The sequence below is a fragment of the Trachurus trachurus genome, assembly GCF_905171665.1.
Source record: "Trachurus trachurus genome assembly, chromosome: 14".
Classification (NCBI taxonomy): domain Eukaryota; kingdom Metazoa; phylum Chordata; class Actinopteri; order Carangiformes; family Carangidae; genus Trachurus; species Trachurus trachurus.
Window position 1 is genome coordinate 9,072,062 of NC_139903.1, and position 25,861 is coordinate 9,097,922.

Genomic DNA, 25,861 nt, shown 5'->3' on the forward strand with positions numbered 1-25,861 from the left:
TCAGTAGCTGAACATCTGCTGTGCGGAGCTGCTCTGCTGCTGCGGGCCGGGCGGCTGGTTCTGACCCGACCGGCCTGGGTCTGAGCCCTGGTTCTGGTTCTGGTTCTGGTTCTCCTGACTCTCACCCTGAGCTCCTTCCACCACGGCGGCGACCTGGCCGCCCTCGGCCGCCTGTACGGGCCTCCAGGCCAGCGTGGGCGCCTCCAGCTGGTGGCCCATGGGGTTGACCAGCGTGGTGAGGTTGATGAAGTGGGCGACCGACTGGGACGCGGCTCCTCCTCCGCCGCCGGGGCCGACGGTCTCCGGGACGAGTTCGGCGGGACGGTTGTGGAGCATGGCGGAGCCGCTGACCGTGTCGAAGGTGACCGTGAGGATGGAGTTGTCCAGCGTGAGGGGCCGGTCGCTGGCGGTCAGGTGGCCCACGGCGACGGGCTGCAGGCTGGTGAACTGGGCGGGGGCGTGGCTGGTGATGGGCGTGACGGTGATGTTGGTCAGACCCACCGAGCTGTTGGGGGACGAGGCTGACGGAGCGTTGGGGTCGGCGAGGACCACCACCTGAAACCGCAACAGGTCCGTTAGAGAAACAATGACAAGAGCAACTCATCTGCGGTTCATGTTATCTTCATCTTCAAGTTATGTTGCTACTGTAAGTCCCTAAATCTAGTTAGTATAGTTCAACATTTTGGCAAATTGGCCCATTGCCATAATCCCTATAGTCATAGCAGTAGGTTCGTTACCTTTAATTGTCGGTGCAAGCTATTTTTAGAACGGCGGAGCAGAGCCGCGAGCTGCTCAGAGCTACGCTACGGAGGCTCATGGGATTTCTTGGTTTCCCTCATCAAACTCATCAAATACACAATCCAACAACTCCACAACGCTCTGGTGGACAAGTTGTGACCTGCACATTCACCACGCTATGAGATAATAACAGAACGTTACCAGACAGAGTTGTTTTAGAGGTAAATTCATGCAAAACCGCTGATGCACGTTGCCTTCAGGGACAGTTTTTCATCAACAGTCTCTGCATTTACCTCTAAAACAACTCTGTCTCGTAACGTTCTGTTATTATCTCATAGCGTGGTGAATGTGCAGGTCACAACTTGTCCACCAGAGCGTTTTGGAGTTGTTGGATTGTGTATTTGATGAGTTTGATGAGGGAAACCAAGAAATTCCATTAGCCTCCGTAGCGTAGCTCTGAGCAGCTCACAGTTCTGCTCCGCCGTTCTAAAAATAGCTTGCACCGACAATTAAAGGTAACGAACCTACTCCTAAAACTATAGGGATTATGGGCCAATTTGCCAAAATGTTGAACTATCCCTTTAAATATTAATGTTACAGGGCCTTTAAACTGTGTTTACATTTATAGTGACATTGTAAAAACTGGATACTGTGATGACTGACAATTTACTCTTGAAAATAATTAACTGCAAATATTACAACTTCACATTACTGTGAATTATGACTAAACATGGGATGTAACATTCATTTACATATGCTTTGTTCAGCTTCTAGTAAATGTGCTTCATTACATACAATTACTATTAGCATTTGTCTATTTTCACTTGAACATGTGACATCCCTCATGAAGTCCTAATTGCTGTGTAATATGTGGCTTGTCACCATCTTGTCAGTTTGTGACAACAACAACAACAAAAAGAAAAATGAGATTTAAAGCGACAAAAATGTATTACTGTTTTTAACAGTCAGAATTTGGCTTCTCAGTGAGGATTTTTTTTCATTTTTACTGTGGCAACCTGTTTTGTATGAATTCTCATCTCTCGCCTTTTCTGCTCTTTGAGAAAAAAAAAAGATTGGACGTGTTATTGTGTGAATAAAGCAGCAAATCTTCACATGTACCTGTTGGATGCTCTGCACAGCGGAGCTCGTCTCAGTCTCATCACCGACGATGACGGCTTGGTACTCTGTCATGTGTTCGTGCCGGGGCTCAGCGAAATCCACGTAGTCGTCGGACTCGGAGAGCTCCGGCTCGGCCTGGACCCTCTGCTTCTTCTTGGGATGTCTGTACGGCCGGCTCGGCCTCTCTTGAGATGTGCCGTCTTTCTCCAGGGTCAGTGTGGACTGAGGAGGGAATCAAACATTTCAGGACGACGGCATCAAACAATTAGGATGATTTCATTCATTTTGTTCTTTCTTTCATTTTTTGAATGAAAAATGGTTTTGTTTTTTCACTCATATTCATTAATTTTTTTTTTTCTAAACACAAACACATGACAGGACATAGGAACAAAAAGTGCTACCATGTGCTACTGACATAATGCAGTACAGTACATACACAACAGTACAAGTTTGCCTGATATGAATATACAGGAACTCCAAAAGGAAGGGTGCTCTTGCGCTTCAGCCGGGTAGATCGGTGCTCTCAGACAGGACCAGCAGGTAGGAAGGTGTACTTGGGTCACTTCACGAAGACTGAACCCAAAGAAACGACTGGAGCACTCGATACATGCAGATATTTAATAACAATACAGGTGCACAACACCTAACGTTTCGACGCTGTGCGTCTTCATCAGAGGTAAGCAGAACATAGGGTGACACAGTAGCTTATATAGTCCCTCCCTGGAGTTCCTTCATTTCATTGGCTTATGCCGTAGGCCAATGATGTTCTTACACTCACCAGATGGGCGATACTAGATCAAAGGGCAACTTAGGCCCACCCACCACGAATAGGCTAAACAAACAATATACAAAATAGCCTATAGTACAAACAATTAATTAAAGCGAAAAAAAAAGAGAGAAAGAAAAACATATACAGATGGGAGAAATAGTTAGTCATCATCACAATCAGTAATATAATACTAAAGGAAACATGATAAATTGAGTTCCTCGTTAAGTCCATGCGGTTCAACTGTGTTGAGTGTGTAAATCCAGTGGGCTTCTCTTCTGAGGAGTTTCTTGATAATATCCCCTCCTCTCTGTGAGGGAGATATTTTTTCGATGGCGCAGAATCGAAGGGAAGCACAGGAGCCATGATCCCTTCGATTCTACGCCATCGAAAAAATATCTCCCTCACAGAGAGGAGGGGATATTATCAAGAAACTCCTCAGAAGAGAAGCCCACTGGATTTACACACTCAACACAGTTGAACCGCATGGACTTAACGAGGAACTCAATTTATCATGTTTCCTTTAGTATTATATTACTGATTGTGATGATGACTAACTATTTCTCCCATCTGTATATGTTTTTCTTTCTCTCTTTTTTTTTCGCTTTAATTAATTGTTTGTACTATAGGCTATTTTGTATATTGTTTGTTTAGCCTATTCGTGGTGGGTGGGCCTAAGTTGCCCTTTGATCTAGTATCGCCCATCTGGTGAGTGTAAGAACATCATTGGCCTACGGCATAAGCCAATGAAATGAATGAACTCCAGGGAGGGACTATATAAGCTACTGTGTCACCCTATGTTCTGCTTACCTCTGATGAAGACGCACAGCGTCGAAACGTTAGGTGTTGTGCACCTGTATTGTTATTAAATATCTGCATGTATCGAGTGCTCCAGTCGTTTCTTTGGGTTCAGTCTTCGTGAAGTGACCCAAGTACACCTTCATACAGGAACTCCATTTTATATTTAGTTTAGATGAAACAGACATTGAAAGGCCTTTTTGCACTAGTATTATATCATTTTTAAATTATGCATTGCACTCAAATTATGTAGCACAGTATTTTACCTATGTCCAGGTTGCTCCTGCTCCTTGTAGTGTATATTTTATTGTTTTAGACATTGTAGGATATATTTTATCATATATTTCCTCTATTTATTTTCCTTGCACATTTCCCTTTGGAGCATCCTGGCAGAAGAAGTTCCTTCTGGATGAATAAAGTTCTATCTATCTATCTATCTATCTATCTATCTATCTATCTATCTATCTATCTATCTATCTATCTATATCCAACCTGCACAATGCTGATGGACGAATCACTGATTGTTGAAGGTTCCTGAAGATCGTCGAACTCGTCGATTCTCACGGAGACGACCTGGAGACATAGAGGAAGGACTGGTCAACTTGGACAACAAGGATCTGACATCAGTCACTGGTCTTCTTGGTAACACTTTACTTGACACCTATCTCTATAACACATTATAACCATACTTATAATGAGTTATAATGCTATAACACTGTATAACTATAGTTATAAACACTCATAAATGATCATAATTCTTTATAACAATAATCATAACACACTATAAAGCATTTTATCTTGACTTATAAGGTCAGGTATTATAATAGGTTATAATTGTTAGTAACTGGCTGGCGATGCCCGCATCGATAATGCATTATAATTATAGTTATAATGTGTTATAATTGGCTTATAAACGTGTATAACTATCATTATAAACACTCATAAATCACATAAGACTTTATAACAATAAGCATAACACATTATAGAGCATTATAACTCTATTATAATACTTGACCTTATAGGCCATTATAAAATGCTCTCTAATGTGTTATGCTTATTGTTATAAAGCCTTATGATAATTTACGAGTGTTTATAATGATAGTTATACACGTTTATAAGCCAATTATAACACATTATAACTATATTAATAATGCATTATCGATGTGGTCATTGTCAGCCAGTTACTAACAATTATAACGTATTATAATACCTGACCTTATAAGTCAAGATAAAATGCTTTATAGTGTGTTATGATTATTGTTATAAAGCATTATGATCATTTATGAGTGTTTATAACTATAGTTATACAGTGCTATAACTGCATTATAATTCATTATAAGTATTGTTATAATGTGTTATAGAGATAGGCGTCAAGTAAAGTGTTACCGTCTTCTTCTCTGGTGACAGACATGGTCTTACCTCAGGGTGTTTGCGCCGCAGGTGTCTGTTCATGGACGCCCGGGTGGACACCTTGGTCCCACAGAGGTGACAGGACTGGGCCTCCACCTTCTCGTGGGTCAGGTGGACGTGCTTCTGCAGCATGTACTCCGTCAGGTACTTCTTATCGCAGGTCCCACAGGTCCACGTCTTCCCCACTGCAAGAGGAGAGAAAGACAAGAGACGAGGTCAGTCCAGCAGAGCAGAGTCACTGAAGATGCTTCACATTCCCATCCCTGTGATACAGACGCTTTAAAGGGACATTGTGTAAGTTCTCCTGTTATCTATTCACGAAAATCGATTATTTTGTTCAAAAGTCTGTTTTCCATTAACCAGTAATCCCCCCATCAACAAACTGAAGTGTTCCTTTCAGCTCTGAATTAGCCGTTCATATCATTCATATCTACATGGAGCGGGTAAGCTCGGTGCTGCTGCCATGTGGTGTCTCCATGTTTTTACGTTCAGTGGCAGCGTGACGGTAGGAAACCACGGAAACTCAGCGGAGACACCGGAGCTGTCGGCTCAGGTGGAGGTGGCGTCTGTGAAAAGTCACCGTGGTAACGCAGTGAGGAGGAATGGAGCGTTACACTGATGCTGCATTCACCTGCAGTCGGGCAGACGGCCGTCGGTAACAAACCAGATGTCATTTTAGTCACAGAAGTCCAGAGAAAGCCGGTAAAACGTGGGTCAGGTAAACAATACGACATCTTCACGTGTATTGTTTTGCCTCATGTTGACGGACCATTTGTTTACATAAAGGCTTGTTTAAGCCGTTACGTGCAGTGGCTGTCGTCCGTCTGCCATCTAACCGATTTCATGTGAATGCAGCATGAAAAATACGACAGAGTTGCTTGCGATCTACAACCGCACCGCTAGATGGGAGTAATTCTTACACAATGTACCTTTAATGAAGCCCAATTCTGAAGAAAAAAGGCAGAAAGAAAATATACAAAATATACAGTATGAAAGACATGTTATTACACCATAAAATAATACATCCCTCGTCCCATTCATGCTTTGGAGAAGTGTTCTTTTTGATGGTTGTACCTTATTTTACACATGATTGTTTCCAGGTTTATTCCTCTCTCACCCCCAGAAGTCTGATGTTTAGAAGAAATTATAGAACCACGTTTTTGTTTTTAAACCAAAAAAACACTACTGCTCTCTGCCGCTCCTCTCTGTCACTCAGCAGAGGAAACTGCAACTGCGGGAGAGAAAACCCTCATGCTCGCAGTCCAATACTGGTAACACTATCAACTCAAAAAGTCAAATAGAGCTTTGGTAGCTGATGTCACAGTAACACTTTATAATAAGTACACAGCATGAACAAATACTGAATTCTTCATTTATAACACATGAATACTCATTACTATGTAGTTTATAAATAAATACAGTTAGTGCTTATCAATGATGAGTAAAACATTTTAACTGTGTTTATAAACTACATACTAATGAGTATTCATGTGTTATAAATGATGAATTCAGTATTTAATGCTTAATAGTGTGTACTTATTATAAAGTGTTACTGATGTCGCAATGTGATAATTAATCTCATAGGGCAACTCAAGCTTTTCCACAGCATTTGACTTTTTTTCCTTCTTCTTCTCATTTTCCATGTGTTTTCCATGACTGGAAAAATTAGTCAACCATTTTCCAGGTTTTCCATGTCGTGTGACAGCCCTCCCTGTATCTCTTTCCACCCAAGAAGACTGAAAATCTACGTTTTTGTGCCATTCTAACAAAAACTACTGTTTATTAGTGAACGTTGAAAGAAGTGCTGTTAAATTACTTTCTTTACCATTGGACAGAAAATCTTTGTGCTAAACTACAATAAGATAAGATGCAGCTTCATATTTACAGTACAGATATGAGAGGGGTTTCAATCTGAAAGTTTTATTCTAAGTTTCATTATAACAAAATCTTTAATTTGCTTACTCCCTAGTCTCTGTCTCTAGTCCCAAGACACAACACTGTGATGAATCTAACCCTTTGATTTATTAGTGGAGGTTTAATGTTTTTTTGTGCAGATTCACATCATACTTTACTTTTCTGGCTCTTGAACACACCGGGTGGAAAAAAAAAGCCAAATCACCAGGTCCCACAACAGTTAAGAGTTGAGTGAACCACTCGCCTGTGTGGATGAGCTTGTGCGTCTCTAGAGTCGTCCTCTCGCTGAACGTCTTTCCACACAGCTCGCACATGAAGTCCTTCACACCTGCAGGCACCGGAGTAAACAAACAGAGACACCGTGTACTCGATGAGAAGTTTGCAGATGTAAACAAAAACCAATAATCACATCGTCTTCTCACGAGAAAAACAGACATTGAACCACACCTGCTGTCACGCATCTGCAACAAACACTTTCTGACTCACCCGTGTGTCTCTTGTAGTGTTTCAGCATGTTGACTTTTTGGGCAAACTTGCGGTTGCAAGCCTTGCACTCGTACTCCTTGATGCCCTTGTGCAGCTTCATGTGGTGCCTCAGAGCGTGTTTGGTCTTCATGCCTGCACAGCCAAACATTTCCTCAACATCAGCTGCTATGCTATTAGTCCAGTCATTTTATGAAAAAAGGTTGAACAAATTGCAATAGAAGCAAACTCAACTGATTTTGGTATCCTGACTTTAACATGTCCTGAGTGAGGGAAAAAAAGCCCCGAAGAATCCCATTAGGGGAAAGTTTCGAAAAAGACCAAAATATAGCCCATTCATACGGCTATTAATTATTTTTCTCACATGAATAGGGTAAAATTTTTAACCTTTAGATATCTCCATGAAAATTACCCAGTTGATTATTTACATTAAGACAAACAAAAAATGTATTACACGTTTTTTGAAAATCTTTGTCAGTATGAGCAAATAGGGCATAATTTAATTATGTATGGCTAATTTTCATACATACAACACCAGATCTAAACATTGGGTACAGCAGGTGAAAATGTCTTGTTCAATCTTGTTGACATATTATAGTTAGGAACACAGTATCTTAATAAGCTAGGGCGCTTAGGCTACCATGTAAAATCAGTGCTTCCCGCAGCGACGTTCAAATCCAGTCCACATCCTTTGCTGTAAGTCCTTCCATCTCTCCATCCCCCTCTCACAAATACCTCTCTATCTATCATTAAAGGTGAAAATGCCAAGAATATATACTGTTCAATCAAAACAACCATCAGAAGATACACTATATTACCAAAAGTATTCGCTCACCTGCCTTTACTCATTCTATGAACTGAAGTGCCATCCCATTCCTAACTCATAGAATTCAATATGATGTCGGTCCACATTTTGCAGCTATTACAGCTTCAACTCTTCTGGGAAGACTGTCCACAAGGTTGAGGAGAGTGTTTATAGGAATTTTTGACCATTCTTCCAAAAGCGCATTGGTGAGGTCACACACTGATGTTGGTCGAGAAGGCCTGGCTCTCAGTCTCCGCTCTAATTCATCCCAAAGGTGTTCTATCGGGTTCAGGTCAGGACTCTGTGCAGGCCAGTCAAGTTCATCCACACCAGACTCTGTCATCCACGTCTTTATGGACCTTGCTTTGTGCACTGGTGCACAGTCATGTTGGAAGAGGAAGGGGCCCGCTCCAAACTGTTCCCACAAGGTTGGGAGCATGGAATCGTCCAAAATGTTTTGGTAACCTGAAGCATTCAAAGTTCCTTTCACTGGAACTAAGGGAATTTATACACCTGGGGCCAGGCCAAGTGATTAGGACACCTGATTCTGATCATTTGAATGGGTGAGCGAATACTTTTGGTAATATAGTGTAAGTGTCCCTAATGGGATTCTTCTGGGCTTTTTTTCCCCCTTCACTCAGGACACATTGAGGATACAAAATCAGTTGAGTTTGCTTCTGTTGCAATTTGTTCACGGTTGACCCCCATTTTGGCTTAAAATTTGTGGACTATATGTTTTTCTATATTCTTTGATAAAACACTCATGTAGTGTGTGATGCAGCGGGGTGTGAGGCGCGCTGACCTTTCCCGCACTCGGCACACAGGAAGTCTCTGATGTCGTCGTGAACCCTGAGGTGCTCCTTCAGCATGTCCTTCCTCGCGAATGATTTGTTGCACTTGTCACAGCTGTGGCTCTTCACCCCTGAGTGAAAAAAAAGAAAAAAGAAATAACATATTTGCATCAGTTCTGATTTTATAATACAATTCAAGATCAAATCTGACCTACAAAGGCAAAGTGCAGTATCTGCATTTTTTCTTTTCTTTTTTTTTTGACCAATCAAAAGTGTGGCATATTTTCTTCAATCTGGTAGAATTTGATATTGGTACTGCTAAAATTAGTTTATTAGGTTTTTTTTTTATTAGTTATTGGGCTTCTTATTTTGCTGTCCATCCAAAAAAGCACTCTGAAACCAAGCCAAAGTGTAGTATCTGCATCAAAACCAAGGCAAAGTGCAGTATCTGTAGCTAATACCAAGCCAAAGTGCAGTATCTGCACCAAAACCAGGGCAAAAGTGCAGTATCTGCCATAAAACTGTCAAAATTGGTCACAAAATATGTCATAAAACAGTCAAAATTGGTCAGAAAGTCAAACTACAAAATATAATTTAATTCAGTCCACCTTTATCAATTATAGACTTGTTAGTTATTCATAATTTGATGCTTAAACCTGACAATGAAAAACACAAAAAGCTGTTTTTCTCAGTTTTTTGCAATTTTTTACAGATACTGCACTTTGCCTTTGTAGGGGCAAGGATGGTTGGAGATCTCACCTGTGTGGATGATCTTGTGTCTTTCCAGGTTACCTATACTGTTGAAGATCCGACCGCAGATTTCACAAGGGTGAATGTACCTGTAGGAAGAGATGAGCAGATTCAAAACGTTTATAATAAATAAATGTAACTTCATATTTCAGTTTCACTTTGTCAAAAACCTTCTCAGTATCAAATGAGCTGAAACTCTGTTGAAATTAACTCTCATCTTTTTCTCCCAACACACAAAACACAAAAAAAGACACAAATCCATCAGTGTGAGCTGAGTCTCGTGTCTGTGCTCCCCCCTGCAGTCTTACTTCTGCACTGCGGGGTCGGGCAGCTGCTCTCTGTGGATGACCAGGTGAGCGTTGTACGTGGCCTTCAGGGCAAAGCGCCGGTTGCAGATCCCGCAGCCGTAGCCTCTCTCTTTGTGCTGCTCCATGATGTGCTTCAGGTAGTCTTTCCCCTTAGCAAACGACAGCTGGACACACACAGGAGGAGGGTAGGAGCTCATGTATACAGTACAGGACAGTATGTGTGAGGTTGTTGCAAACAAACTAATCACGTTGAAGGGATAGTTCACCCAAAATTGAAATTTCACTCATTATCTCCTCCCCCTCATGTGGACTAAGGGCTGTGAGAAGTTTCAGAGTCCTCCGTGGCTTCTCTGAGTTACAGGGGGTCTCGGCGTAGCAGTGCATGTCCATATAACAGTTGCAAATGGATACCAACTGTCTTCGTAACAAAAAGACACACCAAAAAACATCCAAATACCTCCATGCTGCTTGTATGTAATGTCCGTCTTGTATTGAAGCCCCGAAATGCGAAATTGTCCCGAAAAAAATTAAATAAGTCTATATTTCAAGCTTGTTTTGTAGTGGAAGCTTCTCGAAACTCCTCTTCCCGGTTCGTCAAATTTGGACGAACTGGGAAGAGGACAGACCCTGGTTTGTCCAAATTTGACGAACCGGGAAGAGGAGCTTCCGCTACAAACAAGCTTGAAAAATAGACTTATTTAATTTTTTTCGGGACAATTTCGTATTTCGGGGCTTCAATACAAGACGGACATTACATACGAGCAGCATGGAGGTATTTGGATGTTTTTTGGTGTGTCCTTTTGTTACGAAGACAGTTGGTATCCATTTGCAACCGTTATATGGACATGCACTGCTACGCCGAGACCCCCTGAAATTTCAATTTTGGGTGAACTATCCCTTTAATGCAGGTTATATCTCCATCTGCTTTCATATATACAGTATCACAGGACCTTTATACGTCGGTGGGATCAGATTTGACTCCCTAAACATGTTTGTGAACATTTTCTATGCTTACCTGACATTTCTTGCAGTTGTACTTGTGGTGTTCGGGATCGTCCTCCTCTTCGTCGTCGTCGTCCGTCTCGTCGCTGTTTCCCGCCGAGATGCCGATCTTCTTGATGAAGCCTTCTCTCTCCTGCTCATCCATTAAGGCTATGTCCTGATGAAACGACTGCAGTCAGTGACAGCTCCAGATCCACACGCCCAGTTTAAATCAAACATGTCTGATCCAGTGTGGTGCATTATGGGCATTTTAGTGCAGAATGGAAACAAACAGATTACACCTGTCTGTGTATTAGGAATACCCAGGGGTTAATTTGAGCCGGATCCTGCCGGAACAAGATCCGGCACCTCTTAATTTTGGCCTCCCTGTGTTCCGGTACTTATTTGGGCAGATCCGGTACCTCCCGTAAAAAAAAAAAGTTTTAAAAATGTTAAAAAATATATATATAATATGTATATATTAATTTACAGAACAAATCCCCATAAATCCGTGTTGTTTATTAAAGGTGTACAGAAATGGCCGTTTGTCCTGTTTGTCGCGCCGAGTTGTCACGAGCTGCAACACGAGTTTACCCGAGTGAGGAAAACGAATTTGATTGGTCGTTATCGAGCGGGCGGGATATTCAAAGCTTGGGGCGAGACCGAGCTCCGTGTGTGTGTGCGTGTCTCAGACGTTGAATGACGGATTACGGATCCAATATCAGTGGCTGGTGAATCGTGTACAGGCTGACGTATAATCCGTGCGCCTGCATTATCCAATGCGGAAAAAAAAATACACACTTTCATCCCGGATTTACTCAAAAATAGAATTTTGCACAAAGTTTGGCCTACAACGTCTGAAAGATGAGTTATCACATTAATTTTATCACCCAAAGTGGGCTCAAATTCAATTTTCTTTTCTGTACACCTTTAAGATTTAAAGTCATTTGAAAGATTCGGAGATCTGTTGAAGTTGACGCACTGACTGGGCCGTATATAGTTTCGCTTTTACCGCGCTGTGCACTGCTGCACTCGTCCTTTCCTCTCTCCCCCCTCTCTGTCTGTTTTTGTGTGTGTGCGTGTACTTGCGTGTGTGCGCGTGTGTGCGTGTGTGTGTGTGTGCGTGCCAATAACGGCGAAAGAGCCTTATGCGGAGATGAATGAACGGAACGATATTGCCGAAAAATGTATTCGTGGCGGACGTAATTTATTTGAAACTGTGGGCAACACTGGCCGGAGCAACAGGCGGGGACCCTGGCATCAGCCCGCTGACAGCAGGGAGATTCAGAAGAAGAGGAGAGGCAGTGAGGGGAGAGTAGTGTGGGACGTCCAGCGACAGGTCAGAGATGAGATGATAACTGTTTGGACAGCAGCTCAGTTCAAGGTGAAGCAGACTTATTACCCCTGGCTTCTTATGGAAAATTGAGGTTTTGCTGCACAACTGAGCTGAGCATAGGCTACTGTCTACCTATTAATAGGTCGCCGTGCCAGTCTTTGAATAATAGGAAAAGATTTGTGTGATTTTTTACAAGCTCTTTTTTTTTCTTTTTTTTTTTACAAGTTAGACCTGTTGAGAAAATTCCTGACTGTAAAGCACCGCCTGTGGTGATGTGGGCATTTGCCTGTGCATAAAATAATTCAAGTAAACGTCATAACATGGATAGCCTATTATTTGAAATTGAGGCTTGTGCCCCACAGCATGGCATGTCCGCAGCCCCCCCCCCCCGACGTGCGCCGCATAAGTTCCGGGACCTCTGCCCGTCTCGTCATCCCCGAGCTGTCATGTGTACTTTGCGTTCCGGCACCTTATGATTTACAAATTAAGCACTGGGAATACCGCTAATAACATCACACCTTCAGCCTGTGATGGCAGATGGCAGATGGTGACAGAACAGACACAAACATGGTCTCAACTTTGTTTCATTCATTTTTTCCTTTTACATTTTACTTCACTTCACTTTTTTAATGCTTAAAATGGAAAAACACATATTTGGGATGCACTGAGAAAATGATTAACATGCCGTAGATTTGGGCAACGGTGCGCGATATTATGAATGTCTGACTGTGATGTGACTACACTGTGCTGTCCCACGGTAAATTGGGTCATGCAGCTGCTGTGGAGTTAATATAACTGGTCAGAACAAAGTAAGGGCACAGAGAAAAGAGCATATTTTTTCATTTTTAAATTGACCAGAAAAAAAACAACTTAATATCCAGGGAAGCTGGGGACAACGCAAAACTCTTGAGTCTGCTGTCTGTGCATCCTCAGGCCATTTTTTCTGCAGAATTTAAACTTGTCTGCATTTTTTTCCTCCTGCAAAATCCTGGATTCTGTAAAAAACTGATTCTCTGCGTCCCTGTGTACAGACAGAATAGAAAAGAGCTGCCGACTCGTGGGGTTAATGTGGCCAAAGCACTGTAAAAAAAAGAAAAGGTGCTGATGCTGTGGAGCAGCTAACGAGACAGGAAGGGCATCAGACATCTTTTAAAATGGAAATGCATCAATAATAAGATGCTGAACAGTGCAGTAACAGTAGTTTTGACTGAGTCGGCTGTTTTGCAGGAGTTGGTACTGTAGGTACGAGTGGAAAAGTCTTTTCCCCCTCACCGCCTCACCTTGAAGTGAACGTGGATGTGATCCCGCAGGACGTCCACGCGGAAGAACTTGCGGCCGCAGATCTCACAGGTGTACTTCTTATCACCGTGAGTCAACAGGTGCTTGTTCATGTTACTCCTGCAGGAGAACACCTGTGAACACACACACACACAACACACACACACGTCACTCGAGCTCTTGTGGACACCTGGACCTTGACTTTCTGCCTTCGACCTTCCCTCACCTTGCCACAGATGGGACAGGGCGACGGCTCCTTCCTGTACTTGGTCCCTTCTTCTCCGTTGGCCTCCAGCTCCTCTCGCTTCATGTGCTTTGGTCCTGTACAGATGCATTATGGGTTTTTAGCTCAAGATAAGAAATATGGTGAAATGCAACTAAAAGCTGTAGACTGGTTAGGCTTAGACTTAGTTTTTAAACACATCCTTTGTTTTTATATTAATTAAAATTCTGATCTTTCTTCATCCACACATCTGTTCGTGATAAAACAAATCTAAATTCACTCTGCAATAAAATTCTTTGGATTTGTCACACCCAAAAAACATGGAAAAATAAAGAAGTGGTGAATCTATTTTAGTGGCGGCACAGATTCCAGAGCATTAACGGTTTCGGACACTTTTCCGGCCATGAAATTTGCTTTGCCTCTGTGTCTAACTGTGTGTGTGCAGCACCGAGGAGAGAGCAGAACCACATCACTCCACTGGAGATCTGGAGATTTTATAAAGAAAGCAACAAAATGTGCAGCAATCATTCATAAAATCTGAATTAAACACCACATAAACCTGTAGATGTGTTCACTGGTAATTAATACAGTCTGCATTAATTTATAAAATTAAAAAACATGACGTTATCCACAGCTGCATTCAATTTGTGCATGAAAATCTTCAGTTCTCTAAATCCCTGCAGCACCTGAAGGCAGCAGGACACATCTGAAGTTTTTCATCTCATCATTGTGTCATCACACACAGCTGCTCACTGTCTTTGACTCTCTAAAATCACATGTTCATGACCCCAGGATGCTCCACACACACACACACACACACAAATACACCCATTAGTGGGGAGGTTAAGACCAAAAAATAGGCATTTGACTTCAAGTCATGATGCAAAGGTCCCCTTTGGTATGGAAGTACCTTAGGGTCATACAAATACATTTATCCTAAAACACAAGTGAGATCACATTTTGTATCGGAATTAAACATGTTTTTTTTTTTTAAATGGCCGCCAATGCGCCAATAATACACTAGAGCCCATATCTTTGCTTTTGTTATAGCTATAATAACAAATTTGGTGTCAAAATGTACATTTTGGGGTTCAAGAAAGCCAATAAAATAGGTTTCAAGTTTAAAAAAAACAACAGTTTTTCCCTACCATGACAGTTGGAGGTAAAATATGCATTTTTTTACATGCCCCTACACACATCAACCAGTGATCTAACTGAATAATTACCCACCACCCACATCGTCTCAACCTTCTGCGCTTGCAGTGACATCCCATGTAATCAAACACAATGAATGAAGCACTGAAACATGAAGTAAACTCACTATTTTACACATACACTGATCCTCCTCAATTTCCCTCCTTGATAACAAATCAAGCTGCAGCAGTTGTGTGCGACTCACCCACGCCGTGCCTCCTGTGGTGCTCCTGCATCACGTCTTTGCGATAGAACATCTTGTTGCAGATTTCGCAGGAGTAGAGCTTCTCGCCGTGCTTCTTCTTGTGCTTAGAGAGGTTGCTGTTGGTGGAGAAGAAGCGCGAGCAGATGTCACACTGGAACGTCTTGTCGTCTAAAAAAGAGATGAGAAGAAAAAGTGAACACACACACACACACACACACACACGTGATCGGAGACGTTTGAATGAAATGATGAAACGACAAAAACAAAACGGCTTCACTTTACTTTTACCTGTGCGGCAGTTGTGGAACTTTAAGGCATTTTCCAGGCGGAAGGATTTCTCACACGTGTTGCATTTGTATCTGTACTCCTGGTCGGGCTGTTGGTGAACACATGAGAGGACGATGATGTTAAACCGGCGGCGTCACCGGAGTGCAAACCTGAGGTGACAGGCTGACTGTAGAGTTAACTCACCAGGTTCTTGCTGTGCTTGTACGAGATGTGCTGCTTCAGACTCTCTTTGCGGCTGAACAACTTGTCACATTCATCACACTTGAACAGCTTATCCCCTGGGAGAACATACATGGACGAGTCGACGATTTAATATATTGTACAATGAACAATGATTTTGTGTGATTTGTGCATACTAGAGGTGGGAGAAAAAATCGATTCACATAAATATCGCGATATCTTTTTTGACGGTTTTTAACTCATTGGCTGCCAGCCATTTTCAGATCAGAGAGCCCCATACTGCCAGCCATTTTAGAGCATTTTGAACGATCTTATAAGACCCACAGAATATTGTGTTCTATGACTATATAAACACCGAAACTACCAAGAGAAAAGTAGACTCTCTTTGTTCAATAGGAAAAAAAAAGTTTGTTTCTACCTTTTTCCGTTCTTTTGTAAACAGCAGTAGAACGTAGGCTGGTTTCGCCAAAAACAGCAGTTTTTGACCAAAACACTGAGAAAACGAGCTTTTTGTGGAAAGAAACATGTCAAGCAGATCAGTGACTTTGACGTTGATATTTTTTGCTTTAGTGACACCTCACACATCTGAACAGTGTTTTCCTTCTATAAAACAACAAAAACAACACTGAGAAAGGACTTTTGATGGCAAAATAATAATTTATTTACAAATATCAGTAAAAATGCATGAACTTTTTTGTACGTTTGTAGCTGTCACATGACCTCTGCCCCATGGTCGACCACTGCTCGATCCACCACCTGTAAATTATAGAAATATATAGAATTACCATAAAAATACATCTCTTAGATGTAGTCAAGTGTGATGTGGAGTTTTTTTTTTTTTTTTTAACCTTTCCGATCAAAGCGATCCGCCCTTCTCTAAGCAGTAAAAGTTAGCTCGCTAGCAAGTTAGTTTATTTCATTATTTTTACCATTGATGTATTATATTATTACCTTCATGTCTTTCTGGAGCGTGGGGACGAGTCTCTGCTGCTCCTGGTTGATCCGGACGGAATCGCTCGGGTCACGTCCACCGAGCCGTCAGTTGAGCTGGGCTCTGGTCTGTGGTGACACCGTCAGCTGCTGCTCTCACCGGCCGCTCGGCCCGGCTTGATCGCCGGTGTCCAGCGTCGGTGTCGGTCGTCGGTGTCTTTTTCAATGATCTCCGTCATTTTCTCACGATCGCGACCCTCTTCCTCTCCGAACTACCGCGACACCCACGGTACAATAATGTGCCGACGTGCGGAACACATAGGCTCCGTGCATAAGTTTCTTTAGCATATCTCTTGTCATCTCGCTTCTTCTTCTCATACCGTAATACATGCTGATCTCTCATCCAAAGAGGGCACTGCTGCCCCCTACAGGCCGCTACACATCTTTACACTAGTTTACAAGCCTGATATTGATGGACAAGCTCCGCCATACCGTCCTCCAGCCCTTCCCGTTGAAAAACGCAATTGACGTCTATCGACGTCAATGGCAGTGAACGGTTGTAATTAGATTGACGTCTATAGACGTCAATGGCAGCCAATGAGTTAAATAGATTTTTTTTTTCAAAAATCTAATTTTTTTTTCAGATTTTTTGGGGGGAATTTTTTTTATTTTTTTTGTTGAATTTTTTTAAATATTGTGCAATGTGCATTTGTTAGCCTTTTTTACATACAGAGAGTCCAGGTTTTGAAAAGGGTTTAAGTTCCATTTATAATGGAGTATGTTAATTTATAGGCTCCTACAGTATTTGTGTGCAGATAAATGTTAAAAATGCAGACTAAAAATCGAAAGAATTGGCAATATTGTAGAATCGCAATTTAAATAGAATCGCCATCCAAAGAATCGAATCGGGAGAAAAGCATATCGTCCCAGCCCTAGTGCATAACCACACAATGAATTCAACGATGTTATCTTTTCAAACCTCCATGTACCATGAGATCGGATGTGTCTGTTCAGGTTGCTGCTGTTCTGGAAGACCTTGTTGCAGAGAGAGCAGCGGTACACTCTCTTGTGTTCTCTGGTTTTGTGTCTCTTGATGACGGCGCCGCTCTCTGGTGCTGCTGACGCTGCTGCTGCCGCCTGCGAGGCCGCCCGCTCTGACGTCTCCACCGGGGGCTTCACATCTGCACACATCAGGAATGCAACGTCAAGGAGAAATGCAGCAGCATTTAATATGGATCAAAGTGAGTGTGAATTCCATCATGTTCATGCTTAGTTTAAAGGGATAGTTCAACAATTTTGGCAAATTGGCCCATTGCCATAATCCCTATAGTCATAGCAGTAGGTTCGTTACCTTTAATTGTCGGCGCAAGCAATTTTTAGAACGGCGGAGCAGAGCCGTGAGCTGCTGAGAGCTATGCTACAGAGGCTAATGGGATTTGTTGGTTTCCCTCATCAAACTCATCAAATACACAATCCAACAACTCCAAAACGCTCTGGTGGACAAGTTGTGACCTGCACATTCACCACGCTGTGAGATAATAACAGAACGTTACCAGACAGAGTTGTTTTAGAGGTAAATGCAGAGACTGCTTGATGAAAAACTGTCCCTGAAGGCAGCTGTTTTGCATGAATTTGTCTCGAAAACAACTCTGTATCGTTACGTTACGTTATTATCTCATAGCGTGGTGAATGTGCAGGTCACAACTTGTCCACCAGAGCGTTTTGGAGTTGTTGGATTGTGTATTTGATGAGTTTGATGAGGGAAACCAAGAAATCCCATGAGCCTCCGTAGCGTAGCTCTGAGCAGCTCACGGCTCTGCTCCGCCGTTCTAAAAATAGCTTGCACCGACAATTAAAGGTAACGAACCTACTGCTATGACTATAAGGATTATGGCAATGGGCAAATTTTGCCAAAATGTTGAACTATCCCTTTAATGTGTTAGGATGCCTATATTTCCTAATTAGCCCTGGACACAAAATAAAGCTGGGGCTGATGGGAATGTCATTAGTTTTGCAGGTAAATGGTCATAAATCTGCTCCATGTGCCGTGTCACGACTCCTTTTGTAGCAGGTTTTTTTTTTTTCCCAGAATGCCCTTGGGGCGGCCGCCGCAAAATGTGCCTGGACCTGTTGCAACTTGCTCGGCGCACGTTGACGTGTTACACAACACAACCCATGTACATTGTGGACGCATTAGATCATTAACAGCTGTTCCGCTCCTCTCAGCGTGACGTCAGCCCCGTGTTTCATGAATTAGTCAAAAATATTTGGCGTCATGAGCTGTTTATGTTCATTTAAAGGGATAGTTCACCCAAAATTGAAATTTCACTCATTATCTACTCACCCTCATGTCGACTAAGGGCTGGGAGAAGTTTCAGAGTCCTCCGTGGCTTCTCTGAGTTACAGGGGGTCTCGGCGTAGCAGTGCATGTCCATATAATGGTTGTAAATGGATACCAACTGTCTTCGTAACAAAAAGACACACCAAAAAACATCCAAATACCTCCATGCTGCTCGTATGTAATGTCCGTCTTGTAATGAAGCCCCAAAATGCGAAATTGTCCCGAAAAAAATTAAATAAGTCTATATTTCAAGCTTGTTTTGTAGCGGAAGCTTCTCGAAGCTCCTCTTCCCGGAAGAGAAGCTTCCGCTACAAAACAAGCTTGAAATATAGACTTATTTAATTTTTTTTGGGACAATTTCGCATTTCAGGGCTTCATTACAAGACGGACATTACATACCGTCTTGTATTGGATGTTTTTTGGTTATATGGACATGCACTGCTACGCCGAGACCCCCTGTAACTCAGAGAAGCCACGGATAACTCTGAAACTTCTCCCAGCCCTTAGTCGACATGAGGGTGAGTAGATAATGAGTGAAATTTCAATTTTGGGTGAACTATCCCTTTAAACTTTCTTGACTCTTCGCTCCCACCTTTGTTTTTGCTCGTGGCTCCAGGTCTGCGTCCCTTCGTCCTCCTCCCTCGGCCGTGCCCTCTCTTGGTGGGGGGTTGCGGCGGAGGGGCGGGGGGGGCAGCCTCTTCCTCTTCCTCCTCCTCCTCCTCCTCCTCTTCATCTGGGCCGACCAGGCTCTCGCTGTGCGGCAGCAGCGGGTCGACTGGAAGCGCTCCGCCCGTCTTCACCTCGTCCAGATGACTCAGCATGTTGCCTGTAATCAACAGAAGGAAGTTGAGGGATTCCTAATGAGTAACCATGATGACACAGCATTTCCTCATACTTCCACTCTCGCTGTGAAAACCACGATAAAAGCTTTAGATAAATAGAAATGAACGAGTCTGAATTTGGGTCAAAGAGCGAATATTTCTCAGATCCGTCTCACCTGTGTTGTTTTCTTCAGACACTGAGGGTGTCTCTGGGATCTCCGTTTTATCAGAGGACATCACATCTGAGAAGAAGAGTGAGAAAGAGAAAAAAAAAAAAAGTATAAAAAGGTGCCATTAACACAGTTGCCATCAGGGTTGCAGATCCAATTAGATTTTTTTTACCCATATGCAACTAATGCCATACCCCCATAAATCACAACTTTGTAGAGGCTCGCCATATCATTCAAAAAGTCCTGCACAGGGAATCATTTATTGTGCTTACCTGTCTTGTTTATTTGTCCTAAACAGCCAACAGCGTGAATCACTGCTTACTTAAGTGTTAGTAAATCATAATTTTAAGGGTCTCAGACATGTAATGTCTTCTCTCGTTCTTATCTTTCGCCTCCCTCCGACCCTCCCAGATCCCCAATTCTTCTCACCATCTTCCTTTTCTCCCAGTGTATGGAACTTTATGCATGATTAATTGATATGGATGAATATCAAAATATGAAACCCTAAGATTGAGGGGGTCGTTTTTTTTTTAAAGCCTGCTGATGTCATCAGCGTCTGTGTAAGAAACTATCCATTCATTTGCATCGTAGTGGAGGAGACCAGAGATGGGATGTGGAGTCAGAAATATATTTGTCAAACATTATGTTTCACCATTTCAATAATTTCTTTTGAGATGTGAAGCTAAAATGTGAAGTCTGAAAATACATTTGTTCAATTTTGAATAATTTAGGGTATTTTTATTGAGGGGGGACAATTCATGTTGCCATCTCCGAAAGCACTGGGACTGTAAAGACATGTAGCGACTGTACCTGATGGAAGTGGTGGAGGTTCAAATGGAGGCTTCAGCATGGGCCTCTCCATCTTCTTGGCGTAGAAAGCTCCATACCAGACCCTCAGCTCCGTGCCCGGGAGAACATCCTGAGACACACACACACAGCAGAGGCAAACATAAAAAAACACACCACAGGAGAACTGGAGGGCTCAAGTTAAAGGAGAATTCCGGTCATTTTTGACCCCTAAATCGTTTTCCTGATGGTCACCCAGTGTTGGGGGAAGCAAAACACGCGACTAAAATTGATGCAGACAAACCGGAGTTACACCATGGCTACCCGGCGCTAGGGATAGCCACAACGCTAACCTATGGGGGCAATTCTTTCAACCACAACAAACAATCATATATCTATGGCACATGACTGGAATCCTTATGATACACCACTGAACTCATATAGTTACAGTATAAACTGTATAAACTTTGTGTTTTTGCATGTAGCCTAATCACTCACCTCAGATAGCCGAACTCTGAAACATCGTGGAAAGACATTACTATCCGATCGCAGAGCGCCTGCTCTCCCCGCCACAGAAACAAACACTTTTTCCTTGTTGTGATGATTTCTTTACAAAAATAAACGGTCAGAGATATTTTGGACATTACCACTGCACTGCTCCACCGTTTATTCATGTACCATAGATATTTGATATGGTGTAACTCCGGTTTGCCTGCATCAATTTTAGTCGCGTTTTTTGCTCCCCCCAACACTGGGTGACCATTGGGAAAATGATTTAGCGGTCAAAAAATTACCGGAATTCTCCAGGGATAGTTCACCCAGAAATTGAAATTTCACTCTATCTAATCACCCTCATGTCGACTAAGGGCTGGGAGAAGTTTCAGAGTCCTCCGTGGCTTCTCTGAGTTACAGGGGGTCTCGGCGTAGCAGTGCATGTCCATATAACCAGGGTGCGATTTGCCGGGGGGGATGGTGGGGATTTCCCCCCCCTCTGTTTTCGATGTCCCCCCCTCTGGTCATTTATTATTATCCCCGGTGGGGATACGTGTTGTCCCCCCCTCTGGTCAGACAGAGCCTACTTTAGATCAAGTCTACATCATTTGAACCGCGAGCCTCTCATCCCCCCTACAGTAGCGCACAGCGTCTCCCAGACCGTCATATGTAGCCCAGGCTACTGTCAATTCTCAAAAAAAAAAAAAAAAAAAGGCGAGTCTCGAGATGCCGGTTGCACAGTGGGTCGGGTCTGTCTCCAGGTTTGAGCAAATAAAAGCCGGTCTCAAGCCGGGTCTGTTTCTATAGCCTATATATGCTTAATGTTTGGGTGCAACAAAGTCACTGTTAACAAAATCAACATCTAATCTGTCCCTTCAAAATAAAGTTAGTGACGTGTCTGTTTGGAGCAGCTGCGGACAGATGTGCAGCTGCAGTGACAGTTTCCTCATCACTAAACCTGGGCCACCATCCGATCCTTCCTCGGGACAAAGTCTCTTGGACATATATTGTATATTCTGTGTTTTTCCTCTCTTTAACCGTCTCATTTCAGTTTTTGTCGGTTGGCAATCATCTGGTGCACCCGCTGTTTCTCTCTCGCGCTCGCTCACTCACTCACTCTCGATGCGCATATAAATGTTATAAAACAAAATAAAAAGGAAAAAAACACAGATGCGCAAATTGAATTGACCTATAGTCTATTCAATGACCACAGCTGATCACCAGCTTGTCGTGCCACACCTGTTACGTCTCTATGAACACAACTACAGGTTTTTTTTAATTTTTATTTGCTCAAACTTGGAGCCAGACCCGGTCCACTAGGAGACCAGAGTCTGGTTAAGAACGGTAGTTGTCAGGTGGCCAGCAAAGTATCCCCCCCTCTGTTTTTTTCACAAATCGCACCCTGCATATAACGGTTGCAAATGGATACCAACTGTCTTCGTAACAAAAAGACACACCAAAAAACATCCAAATACCTCCATGCTGCTCGTATGTAATGTCCGTCTTGTATTGAAGCCCTGAAATGCGAAATTGTCCCCAAAAAAAATTAATCTATAAGTCTATATTTCAAGCTTGTTTGTAGCGGAAGCTTCTCTTCCCGGTTCGTCAAATTTGGACGAACCAGGGTCCGTCCTTCTTCTAGACGTATTAAATTTTTTTCGGGACAATTTCGCATTTCGGGGCTTCAATACAAGACGGACATTACATACGAGCAGCATGGAGGTATTTGGATGTTTTTTGGTGTGTCTTTTTGTTACGAAGACAGTTGGTATCCATTTACAACCATTATATGGACATGCACTGCTACGCCGAGACCCCCTGTAACTCAGAGAAGCCACGGAGGACTCTGAAACTTCTCCCAGCCCTTAGTCGACATGAGGGGGAGTAGATAATGAGTGAAATTTCAATTTTGGGTGAACTATCCTTTTAAGGCAGTTAACACTTAGAGGTACCTGGGAGGTGTTGAAGTAAACGTCGTCGTCCTGCTGGTAAGCCGTCAGGTTCTGGTGCGTGTGGTCGGTGGCAGGTCGTACCATCATCATCCAGTTACAGTCTTCTTCGCTGCTGGAGTCGAAACACACCACCACGCCGTCCTTCTGGAAGATCTGAGCATCGACATTGAGGTTAGTATAAGTTAATAATATAACTAAACATACGACCATATGAAGGAGCTGAATGTGTGAGGATCAACCAAGAGGAAACACCTTCAGAGGAAACGCGCACTCCTTCTCCATGTGAGAGACCCTCTTGGCCTCGAAGGGCCCAAACCGGGTCCTCTTGACCAGCCGCCGCAGCACAAACACCCCCTCCCCTCCTTCGGCCACCGCTCTGATCTCCAGGCTGTTTGGTAGAGACGAGCTGATCCACACAGGAACGTCACGTGTGCGTTAATAAAATGTCATAAAACGACATAAGAATCATTATCTAAAACACTTCTTCTGCATTTAAAAATAAAATGTGTGAAGACAGCAAGTTTGCATTTAAAGAGAGCTGTCACTCACTCACTTACTCAAATAGCTATAATGTTAAAGGGATAGTTCAACATTTTGGCAAATTCACCTATTGCCATAATCCCTATAGTCATAGCAGTAGGTTCGTTAGCTTTATTTATCGGTGCATGTTGTTTTGAGATCGGCGGGGCAGAGACGTGAGCTGTTCAGTGAACACAATGGAGGTGAATGGTACAGGTCCCCTGTTGTCCCTCATCAAACTCATCCAATCACACAATCCAACAACTCCAAAACGCCCTGGTGGACAAGTTGTGACCTGCATATTCACCACGCTATGAGAGAATCATGTAACATCAGAGACAAAGTTGTTTTAGAGGGAAATGCAGCCGGAACTACATTCCAGACACAGCTGCTGCTGGGCGGAGTGATTTCAAAAGCGCAAGTAGTTCCGAGTATTTGCTTCATGTGTCCTAATTTTACATAATTATACGTGGTTATCTCATAGCGTGGTGAATGTGTGTGTGGTCACAACTTGTCCACAAGAGCATTTTTGAGTTGTTGGATTGTGTATTTGATGAGTTTGATGAAGGACAGGCCGTTCTAAAAAATAGCTTGCACCGACAAATAAAGGTAACAAACCTACTGCTATGACTATAGCGATTATGGTGATAGGAGAATTTGCCAAGACGTTGAACTATCCCTTGAATAACTCAGTTCAACTCCATTCACTCACTTCAAACCTACTATAACAAGTCTATCAAGTCTAGTGCCTTGCTCGAGGGCACCTGGGCAGGGCTGTTCGTGACAGTTTTATGACGTGATCGAGGTTTGGATCAGGACACTCACCGAGCTCGGCTGAGGACGAAGGAGTCCTGGACGGTCACCAGAGGTCCCAGCTCAGGACACTCAGAGTCATGGTACTGGCCACAGTCATCGCACCCTGTGACAGACACACACACACACACACATGACATCACAACTGTCACATCACACCTCTGGTTTCACACCAACACACACACACACACACACACCAACACACAGCAGGGTGACAGCTTGACTCATACTCACAGATGAACTCATCTGGCGTCTGCTCAGCCATTACTGTAACCTGCAAACAGAGATAAAAATCTGGTTTATTATCATCATCATCACACATCACTGACAGGAGACGAGGATCAGGACTCGGGGCTGATTATTATAAATCATAACCTCCAGAGTTTAGTTAAAACGAGCAGCAGTTATATAAAAAGACTATTTTAAGAGTGTGTTTGGATGAAGACAACTGAACTTCCGAGTCCAATTCATCTGGGACACTTGAATGCATCAGTCCTCCTGCTGTCTGTCTATATACACAGTGGGGCTGCATTACAATAACAACAACCATAACAACAACAACATTAGCGGCTTTTGCACAGTCGGAGAGCACGCATGTTGTTGTAAAACATATGCAGTCCGACCGCGGGAGGAGGATGGATGGATGGATGGATGGATGGAGATCCAGGATTTGAATCGCTCCCAAAGTCTAGCCGGGTTTTAACTCCGATCTGCGCGGCTCCTCTTCAGCAAACTGTAACAAAGAACAGTCGGCATGGCGGATGGACCGGAGACGCAAACCCTCAAACGGGAGTCGATGCTGTTCAACGCCGCGCAGGGGGCGGTGCGGGCGGCGCAGCGAGGCGGCGAGCGGCCGGGGAGAACCGGCTGCACCTCGGCTACTGAACCGCGGCTCCGCTTTGCATCAGATCCGTGTGTATTTACGGGGGAAACGCGTTACCTTGTCTGCAGGAGACCCTTCATTTATCCGATCCTGACTCCGGGTTCCAATCCGCTCCAGAAACGGCGCAGGACCGGAAGCAAGCCGCGCCCGGTGCATTGTGGGACATGTAGTGCTCGGTCTAAACCTAAACAGCAAGCAAAACAGCCCCATAGAACATTAATTGGGTAGATATTGTGTTTAATTGGGTGATAAAGACAAGTAGGCTCACAGTTTGGATTTTGCATTAACTACCACAATAAATCACTTTGATTATTTCACTATTTTACACAGAAATCAGCCCCAACTGTAAGCACTTTTAAATCCAGGTTAAAAACATTTATCTTTTCACGTGCTTATAGCTGAGCCTGAGCTCTTTTAAGAACTTTTTATCTATTTTCTTTTATTTGCTCTTGCTTTTAACTCTGTTTTTAGTCTTTTATGCTTCTTTTTTTAATGTTTTGTCTTTATGTAAAGCACACTGAGTTGCCTTGGTATGAAATGCGCTATATAAATAAAGATGCCTTGCCTTGCCTATTTATCCACACCCA

The 25,861-nt window shown here is 43.0% G+C and overlaps 1 protein-coding gene across 1 annotated transcript; it reads right to left on the minus strand.

The window, feature by feature from the left end:
• Positions 1 to 25,430, minus strand: prdm15 (PR domain containing 15; the record flags this gene model as incomplete). The annotated part of the gene is made up of 24 exons (XM_083986617.1): positions 1 to 555; positions 1,858 to 2,079; positions 3,914 to 3,994; positions 4,841 to 5,016; positions 6,990 to 7,073; positions 7,232 to 7,363; positions 8,836 to 8,955; positions 9,584 to 9,663; positions 9,883 to 10,046; positions 10,898 to 11,041; positions 13,480 to 13,611; positions 13,704 to 13,798; positions 15,100 to 15,267; positions 15,388 to 15,475; positions 15,571 to 15,665; positions 17,487 to 17,678; positions 19,431 to 19,664; positions 19,836 to 19,901; positions 20,640 to 20,748; positions 23,060 to 23,212; positions 23,312 to 23,465; positions 24,404 to 24,497; positions 24,626 to 24,665; positions 25,332 to 25,430. 24 exons carry the CDS (start codon positions 25,428 to 25,430, stop codon positions 1 to 3), a joined length of 3,477 nt encoding a protein of 1,158 aa, XP_083842743.1.
• Between the last annotated feature and the right edge of the window lie 431 nt (positions 25,431 to 25,861).